The sequence below is a fragment of the Athene noctua genome, chromosome 14 (assembly GCF_965140245.1).
Source record: "Athene noctua chromosome 14, bAthNoc1.hap1.1, whole genome shotgun sequence".
In the NCBI taxonomy this organism is placed as follows: domain Eukaryota; kingdom Metazoa; phylum Chordata; class Aves; order Strigiformes; family Strigidae; genus Athene; species Athene noctua.
The window spans coordinates 3,600,749-3,610,254 of record NC_134050.1 but is presented as its reverse complement, the minus strand read 5'-3'; the positions used below and the strand labels follow the sequence as shown (position 1 = coordinate 3,610,254).

The window sequence follows — 9,506 nt, the reverse complement described above, 5'->3', positions numbered from 1 at the left end:
CCGCCGCCCGCCGCTGAGCGGGAGGGGAGCGGAGCGGAGGCAGGGCGGGGGGGGGGGGGGGGGCCGGGACGCGGCGGCCTGGCCCGCGCCGGGGAGGGGGCCGCGGCGCTGCCCGCCCCGCATGAGGCAGGGGGGGGGCCGCTCCCACCCGCCCCGCTCGGTCCCCGCCGCCGCCGCCCTGCGCGCAGGGCCCCAGCGGAGCCCCCGCCGCCCCGGCCCCGCGCCCTGCCCCGATGATGGACAGGAACTACCCGCCGACCCCCAGCTTCGCCGACCCCCTGGCCCCGGCCGCCGCGCAGCCCGCCGCCTCCTGGGCCTACGAGCGGGGCGCCGGCAGCCTCAAGCCCAGGTGAGGAGGGTCCGTGGGGCAGGGCGGGGGAAGGGGGGGTGCTGCGGCAGGAAAGGCCGGCGTCTGGGCCGGGGCCTGGCCCGCGGGCGGCCGAGCGGGGGAGGCGGGCGAGGGGCCCCCTCCGGCGGGGCAGGGGCAGGGCGGCGGGGGGCGTCCCCGCGGCGCGGCCGGGGCCCAGCGGCGGGTGAGGCCGGGCGGGCCGCGGGGCGGGGGGAGCGGGCGGACGGGCCGCGTCCCGCCGGGCCTCCGCGTCTGGCGGGGGGGTGGGGGCCGCGACCGCCGAGCCGGGCGGGCCTGGGGGGGGGGGGGGGCGGCGGCGGCGGCCGGAGCGGGCTCCCCGCCGTCCCCCGGCGCCGGCGGCCCTCGGCGGCGGCGGAGCGGTCGGTCTCCCCGCGCGGGGCGCGCCGCCGCCGCCGCTCTCCGCCCCGGAGGCTCGCGTTGGGCTGCGGAGCGGGTTCAAGAGTTCACGCGTCCCTGCCCGGCTCTGGGAGGGGAGCGGGGCTCGGGGGCGGCGGCGCGGCGGGGGGAGCGCTCCTCCTGCGCGGGGCCGCGGGCACCGGCGCTGCCCGCAGGAACAATGCTGCCTCCCGGGCGGGCGGCGGGGCCCAGGCACACCGGGGCACCGGGCGAGCTCGCCCCGCGCCGGCCGACGGCAGCCCTCGGGGCGAGCATCCCCCCCGGCCCATCGTTTCTCCGTTGTTTTTCGCTCTGCTGGGACTCGTTAACCGGGTTCCTCTCGAGTGTGCGGAGCCTCCTCTCAGCTAAAAACTTGTCTCGAGCGATTCAGCCCCACGGAGAGTTCTGTAAAGTTCCGGGAAGTGCGGAGAAAATCCAGGATACCTTATTGGCTTCGGGTTGCTTTTTGATTGTGTAACTCTGCCAACTAAAATGAGTATTTTCTAGGTGATGGGATTTTTGTTATCGCCTGCCTTTTATGTCTCTAGCTTGATGTATCTGCCGTTCTAATCTCCACAGCGTTTAAAGGTAAAAGTCTTAGGCTAAAAATACACCGTCCAGATAGGTGCGCGAATAGATGACTTTTCATTCTGTCCTGAAAGTGGTCAGGCGTGTATTCTGATCTGATAAGATTACTAGATTATCAAGTCAGAAGGGCTGTTGCAATCAGCTAGTCTGACCTCTTCATAATGCAGGCCATAGGACTTTTTTTTTTTTTTTTTTCCCAATCTGCGTTTGAAACTAAAGTTTGTTTTCTAGAAGGCACAGTTAAAAACGTCCAATGAGGCAAAAATCACCACAATTCTTGGTTAAGTATACAAGTGACTGGTTTGTATTTGCCTGTTTCTGATATAAAGAGGGCTGCCTGTAGTTTCTAGCCACTGAATCTTTATAGCCTCATCGACACTGAAAATCCCATTATAACTCATGTTTTCAGAGTATGGATTCTTATGAATTTTGATTAATTTATTGCTTTATGTTCTTTTTATTGAGAAAAACAAGTAATTGTCTGAAGTTTGTTACCAGACATTTTTTTTGTTTGGTTTTATTTTGTTTGTCTGGGTTTTTTTACTTTACTACTTCAGTTATTCTCTCCATTTTCTCCTGGATCCCCTCCAGTTTATTGCCACCGTTCCTGAATTGTGGACATTGCGTTTTAGAAGCAATTAAGTCAGTTTTAAGTAAGAAGATAATAGGACCTCCCTGGGGTGTGAGGCTCTAGATTCCTCTCTCACAGAGAATTGCAAGGACAGTTAGTTGTTTTGGCCAAAACCTTGCTCCATTGAAGCTATGTCTAGCTGGGTTCTCTGCACAGTTGCCTGCATGGCCAAGTAAGGTCTCCTACTGTTCTTTCTAATCTTTCTTCATAATCACTGAAATACTTTTGTTCATGTTGCTATGTTGGAAGTCAGTGACATGTCCTTTCTCTATTGCTTTCTCCAGTTCTCATCATCTAGTGAGGATTATGCCATGTATTCCATGAGAAAGGTTTGGATTTTCCAGGTCATTTAAGAATATGTAGTACAGGAGCATGAGCAGATCCCTCTGGGATCTTAGAAGAAACACAGCTTCTTGATGATTATTTTCTATAATCAAAAAAATTCCCTGGTTTCAAAATATAACTTTAATCTTTTAAAAACTACTCTCTTGATGCAATATTAGTTGTATATTTTGGGAATTGCTTAATTGAAATGGCATGGAGAACAGTCCCAAGACAAGTACCATGGAGAAGCTCATTGGATCAATGCCTGCTACCTTTTCCAACCATATTGTTAATAAAAAAAATCAAATTACTGAATCTGTTCTTGATGTGGCAATATTCACATGGTACTTTAGGAAGCAATGTCAATAACTTGCATTTGGTTCTTAAAAGTTTCATGTCAAGGCTGTGTAGATGGTGATGAATGATGCATTTTAAATGCGTTGACTGAAACGTTTCACTTTTTTTTTTTTTTTAACTGTAGCAAGGGCGGGGAAATACTATGAATCGTACTTTGTGCTTGGAGTTCTCCTGTACTGGATTGTTAGAGTTCATGTCATCTTAGTAAGAATTAAAAATCCCTGTCTTCGGCAAGGTTTAAAGATTTGAACCGTGTTGGACACAACGTTAAATACAGCCTGGGCTGGCATAAGATGTTTCTGGTTCCTCTCTCCCTGATAACATTTGTCTTTGGATGGATGGAGCCAATTGCTTGGGAATTGGGACGTAAGAGTCATGCCTACCACTGCCAAGGCTTGTACCAGCCTGGAAGCACATTATGAGTGTATAGATGTGCTGTCAGGGAATATGCTGTCAGTGTTCTCTACTCGTATTACAGATCACTTGGCATTTTTCAAAATGGTGGTTTTGATTGTGGTTGACAGGTAGTCATCTAAACAGCTGAAGCTGCATTAGCCTGATGTTAAATTAAAAAAATGTGTGTCGTGTTCATCTGGTACTTGCTTGAAAAGAATTCAGCCTTTAGGTGATACAGATAACGATATTTCATTCAAATTTCATTTCATATTTATGCTGTTGCAGGCTGTGTCGTGGCAGGCTATGCTCCCTTTGTGTGGAGAGCCATGTTCACAGTTTCAGCTCATCAAAATGATTTCTCCTCCCTACAAGCGTTGCTCCTGTCTTCCTGCGCTTAACTTCAGCCATCTGGTTTTTATCCTGCTCCTTATTTCTTGCAGGCACTGTTTTGTCTGTGCAATGGCACTATTCTTATCGACTGAAAGGAAATGTGTGGTGAAGTATTATGAGGACATTGCTACCAGGCCTGCTGTGACATAACTTTTCCCATGGAATAGGAGAAGATAGTGAAACGGGGATGGGAGCTGATGGAAATCACTTGAATCACTCTGTTAACTGAGCAGAAATCACTCCCACTGAAGAGCGTGCTTGGACGGTGCAGCCATGGCAGCACTGTAGCAGGAGGCAGAAAGGGATGCTCCTGTCCTCCACGCTTCCCTTCTCCCCCCTTACATAGGCTGTCAGCATCATCGAGGAATTTCTGATGGTTGTATGGTACGCTGCCACTTCTGACCTTTTTATCTGTAGTTGTTAGAAAACCTTGCTTCTGTGCTGAAACGCCTATTTTTGTGTCACAGTCTAAAGCTAGTCCTGCATTGCATAGCAGATAACGTATGTCATGCTTACTTGCTACTTGCTCAAAAAAACCATGGTCTTCAGAAATCTGGTGAATGTGTAATAGTTTGAGAGACTGTCGTTAATTCCTTGCAAAGAGAAATGGAGATAGGTGATAACGGAAGAGGTTTCTGGTTGAGTATGTCTAACTTGGTATTTCTAGGGTTTCACTCAGAGAAGGGTTTTTACTAGTGGAGGGACCTCACTGTTCTTATTTGGTTTTTACAACAATTCTAAGACTCAGATATTCTGCTATACGTGATTGAATGTCAGCCACAATTACTTTGTTGTTTTAAATTTTACGGCCAACTGCTGTGGTCTGTGATGTTTCTTTATGCCTGGTAGCTATACAGGGTTTTCTGTCGTTTAATTCAAGATGGTTCTTTACAGTAGATAACACTGACATTTGGTTAGTGCAGCCTGTATTTATAGCAGCTAATCTGAGATAATGAGTTGGTTAGTGATAGTTCACATCCAAAGTTACATAAGTGGGAGACTTAAACTTTTATGATAAACAGTTATGATTTTTTTAAACTTATATTTTTGCACAGCTGTCAAACTGCTGCTTATTGCACCGACCGTATAATAATTGTGATTTAGTTAAGGTTCAATTTTAAATTCTAATAGATTTTTGCATAGAAGTGCAGATAATGTGTTTTAGAAAACTGTAGAAATGTTTTCTTTCATCAAACAAAATTGTTCTGAGAGGTAAAACCAATGTTTGTTATTAAACACATTTCCTACAAAAAGCTCCCTATGGCATAGTATTTCCAATGTTGAAAGGTAAATCTCATAAACTGTGAATATATTTAGACCATTTGCTATTAAAAGAAAAGGGACAGAAGGATTAAATAAACTTTATAAATGTATAAAAAATTTAGGTCACTTTAAAATCTTAGCAAACCGTGTCATAGTTTATATCTAAAACATTTATACGTACAAAATAAAACACAGGTAGTCCACGGTGTGGCACAAATAACTTACAGGAACTTGCTAGCTTTTTGTCGGTGGTCTTTTTTCTTTTATTTTTTTTTAACTTTCTTGTTTTAACCTGCATTCAGTACACACTGAAATAACAGCTGTGACAAGGTCAAAGACTGAATGAACAGAGAGGCTGAACACATTCTAGCTGCATGCCCCATAGCTTTCCACAGATGCAGATGTATGGGCATCTTGGAAAATCTTTGCTAAAGTTTCAAAATGAGCCAGGTAGGCTTGTTTGAAATGATGTGCTGCTTACCTGTCCAAGATTTAATGACAATTTTACACAAAACATTTTAAGCATTTTATGTCACTTCGCTTCAGTGAGAAATGGTGACATAGAACAGTGTGCAGAAGGAACAAGTTGAAACTTAGTCTGAGGGTGCAGTTACATGAGACGGCTGAACTCCCTGCTCAGGCTCACTGCTGCTGAAAGGGGCTCTTTTCCTCCTCCCTTGTGTTGGCTCTGGTGTTTGTGCAACTGCACAGGGGGCTGGTCTCATTTGTTAATCCATGAGAAAACTATCCTGACCGGGAAGGTGAGTAGCTTTCTCTTGAGTAGGCAAGCTGTGCTGGTGTACCTGTGCTGTCGGATGGGAGTCCAGAGGTGGCACCGGGGGACGAGCAGGGAGCAGAGCTCTAAGGGGTGAGCTGTGTGGCCTTGGCAGGGACTCTGCCCTGTGGTCCTGGGCAGCTTTTAGGTGGGCTCAGCCTTGCCGTGTCACTGTCTTCAATGAGCGTCCCACCCAAATTGTGCTACCTGCCTCCCTACCAGGAGCACTTAGTAAGTGTCTGTGTTAGCTGAGTGCTTGCCCTCTCTTGAGATCACCTACAGTGGTATTTCAGATGTGAGCCCTTTCCCGTGGAGCCAACGACTTCAGCACAGGTTACTGAATATGTTCTGAAAGAAAAGGATTTCGTATCCTTCCAGCGGTACAGAAGATCTTTCAGTCCCGTATGTGCATTCTACTTTTCATCCCGTTAACTTTAATTGTAGGCGTTTACTTTATACCACCAGAGAACAACCTTTTCTCTTTGTTTCTTCTGTACTTTTTTCTTGGAGATGCTGTTGATTCTGGCATGATGCTGTCATAGGAAGGAGGTTGTTTTCAGAAAAATCAGTGTTTCTATCAGGAAAAAAACACCTATCACTGGATTATATTCATTCTAAACAATACTAGAGCTCTTATAGAGTGGGTGTATTTTCCTTGGATCTTTGTTTTTTGTATTTTGTCAAAGCATTCACAGATTTGCATATCAAAAAGTTACTTTATATGATGAGTGCCTATTCCATACATTAAAAAAGAAACAAAAAAAACCCAAAACAAAAACCAGTTAAAAGTCAGCCCATTAATAGTCTCACTTCAAACCCTCCTTAGCAGCCTTAAGTGTGACAAAAATAACTTGGAGCAGCATGCAGAGTTCAGCCTTTCCAGCACGGCATTTCTTGCTGTAGCATGCGAGTGACAGAGAAAGAAAAATTCTTAGCATTTTTAAGCAAAGAGAAATAATGTGCTTAGAGACGATGGAGCTTTTAGTCTTTAAATACTAGATTTGCTTATCTCGCTGGGCAGATCTCATGGTGTTTTGGTTTTACTTCTGCTATTCTCTGTCACCTCTTCTTACATTACTTCCTTGTTTTATTACTCCGAAGGGACCGTTGGGACACTTAGAGCATCCTCAGAACCTCTCTGACTGTGGGTTACAATAAATAGGGGCAAGGGGCTTTTCTTCCCGAATCCCTGCATACTTGAAGTTTCTTATTCAGAACAATTCAACAAGAACCTATGTATGTTTAGAGAAGCTTTTATTTGCCCATATTGCTTTTCTTGTTGTTCATCTTCCTTCTACATGCCTACCTCTGTTGCTTGCTTAGGAGTTGTGTAAGTGTAACCACACACTCAGCAGGAAGAAGGCACCCTTAGGCATCCTTATCTTAAATAGCATTTACATAGAAGGATACTAAGAAAAATTTATTCCTTAATAACCCTATGTATATGAATTATACTTGGGGCTATCATACATCTAGATTTTATTGGAGATAGCCCGCTTTTTCACCCGGTAATGTTGTGTGAGAAGAGTTTGAGGGCTCCAGCCCTTCGTCTAGCATTTCCAGATGTTTGGCAACTTGTTTTGAAAGCTTTTGGACATCCAGAACACGCCAGACAAATGGCCACCGCGCCTGCGTGGCGTGTGTGTAATCAGGCTGGTGTTTCATGGCGATACTGAATGTACCAGCATGTGCTGCACGTTCCGTGTTGCACTTTTCTGACCAGGAAATCCCTTTCAGAAATACGCAACTTAGTGTTTCACACCACATCCTGTTTACTTTCTCTCTTCTTCGTGTCAAAAATTCCAGTGCTAGACAGTGAATAATCTTTCAATTCCTATGTTCCTCCCATTTCATTATTCTTTACCAAGTCTGCCAAGGATAGGATTTCTAATAGGGTTTTTTTGATTGTGAACATTTGCTCATTTGCTACACAGAGAGTGATCCTAGAAAACTAACTCCCTGGGACTCTCAACAGTAACCGCTTGTTAACTACCTTCAGTTGTTGCTGGAACTTGTGGCCTGGAGGTTACCAATGCTCAGTGCCACTGGGGAGAGCTGTGATTTTCTTCTTTTCCCCTTCCAAAACCCTCTTTTTTGTTATTCGTTTTACAAGGGAATACAGGTTTTTCACCAATTAAAGGAATTTTTTAGTTTGTGTGTTTGTGTACCATTTTGGTCTCAATACTCGTTTTTGTTTAGACATCTGCCTGAGTATCAGGAAATCTTAAATCAATACCTAGGGTATATTTAAGGAATTTGTTTTATATAGCGAAGTTTTCCCCCGTGTCAAAATAAATGCCATGTAGCTAAAACTGTTTTTCTACACTTTTGAACGGTGCATGTTTTCTAGTTGAAGCATTCACAAGCAACTGAGTTCATATGGAATTTTCAGCTAAATAGTAACTAGTGACAACGTGGTAGCCAGGGTAACCTTCTTTGCAAGGTTAGAAATGTAATTTTAAATCTGTTTTAGGATGAAGAGAGCACTGATGAAGAGTTGTAAGAGCTAAAATCAAGGACTATGCTAATTTTCCTTATAAAATTAGGTAGTAACACCCATGATGCTTCCTTTAATCAAAAGACTCTTGCTGCTGCATTTTACAGTGAGTGGTGTTAATATGTTAGATCTTTCCAGGGCACACCTACTAAATTGGGATAGAAGTGGTGTTAGTCATAGCGATGCCTCTTTATTGAATCTAAAGGAGCTCATATGAGCCGCTTAGCCCTTGTGGTGTGTTGTGGGATGAGGAAAACTGTACTTGACACGTAGGTGTGCTGGAAGGCTTAGAGCCTGTTTAATGGCCTTGAATTGTAGGCTGTAAGGATGACCAGGGATAGTAAGGTCTGTGGTCTCAGATGTAGGCGGCGAGTAGATGCCTTGATTCTGTGCAAGTTTGGTAACTTGTGAGCCATGAAACCACTCATCTTCACAGTGGTTCAGTATGTTGTGTACTGAGCTCTTAGAAATTTTAGCTTCGCTAAACCTTGAGAAACTGACTTTAATTTCAGTACCGGGTGTTTGAAACTTGGTTGTGAAACTGTAAATCTGAGTGGGTTAGTGTTTGTGCCTTAGTTTCCCTAGATTAAAAAGCAGAAGATATTTTGTGGGTTATGGAACTGTAAAGTGCTTGGAGATTTGGTATTGAAAAGAGGTGTTGCTTAAAATGGCACACTTGGTCAATAGGACGTATGCATTTGCACCTCTTGACTCTTTTGTGATGAATATCTCTACTTCATCATCTTCTTCTCCACATAATTGGAAAAATAAAGGGCTTATTAAGAAATGGGATATCAAGCATTCCTTTAGTACCCCAAAGGTGATACTCAAGCTTGCCACAAAATATGTCACTGTAGTAACTGTTGGAGGATAAGGGTTGAGAAGCATTTCAGTGTCTGAAATGAATTGTATTTTTAATAAGACACTGATGTGGCTAAGCCACATCTTGGGATAATGCTCTGCTGATTTTCATATTTTGAAATAAAATTTAGGTATTAAAAATAATATATTTTGGTGTTTATCTTAGCCAGCTGTAATAAAAGATTAGGCTGCGTGCTCAACCATTAATACTGTGATGATCTTGAGAAGATTTTCAAATGTCTCCAAGTATGCTTTTGCCAATAGAGTAGCATCACATACTGGAGAAGTGCTACGTTTCCATTACTGTTTATTACAAATATATTTTGAAATTGTGAGTAAAGCTCCATAGGAGAGAAGTATTACTAATTAAAAAAATCACACCTATTATCTCTATGCTGGCTAAAGAGAAATTTCTTTCATAAAAAGGTAAGAGAAGAGGATAAATAAATGTAGGGACAAAATAATCCAGTGCCTCAAAGGACAAGAAAAAGAAGATTTGCAGTTCTTTCCGTAGTGTAAGCTACACAGACCGTAGTGGGTACTCGTTTTTCTGCAGGGAGCAGTAGAGTAGAAGCGGTCAGGGAAGATATGTGAAGCCCCAAAACATTGCTTGGCAAACAAATGACTTAAATATTTTTGGTGACACTTCATTATAATATAAATTGGGTGGTGAATGTGG

The 9,506-nt window shown here is 44.4% G+C and overlaps 1 protein-coding gene across 3 annotated transcripts in view; it reads left to right on the top strand.

The window, feature by feature from the left end:
* The first annotated feature begins 84 nt into the window (after positions 1-84).
* The window catches only part of QSER1 (glutamine and serine rich 1), a 45,875-nt gene continuing 36,453 nt past the window's right edge, over positions 85-9,506 (top strand). For 2 of the 3 annotated variants that reach the window (XM_074917808.1, XM_074917807.1), the window contains exon 1: positions 85-349. In XM_074917808.1, the coding sequence (XP_074773909.1) occupies positions 234-349 (116 nt within the window). In that variant the 5' untranslated portion in view covers positions 85-233. Of the gene's footprint in view, positions 350-1,315; positions 1,334-9,506 lie in introns of those variants that run through there. The other variant, XM_074917809.1, reaches the window with a different exon arrangement.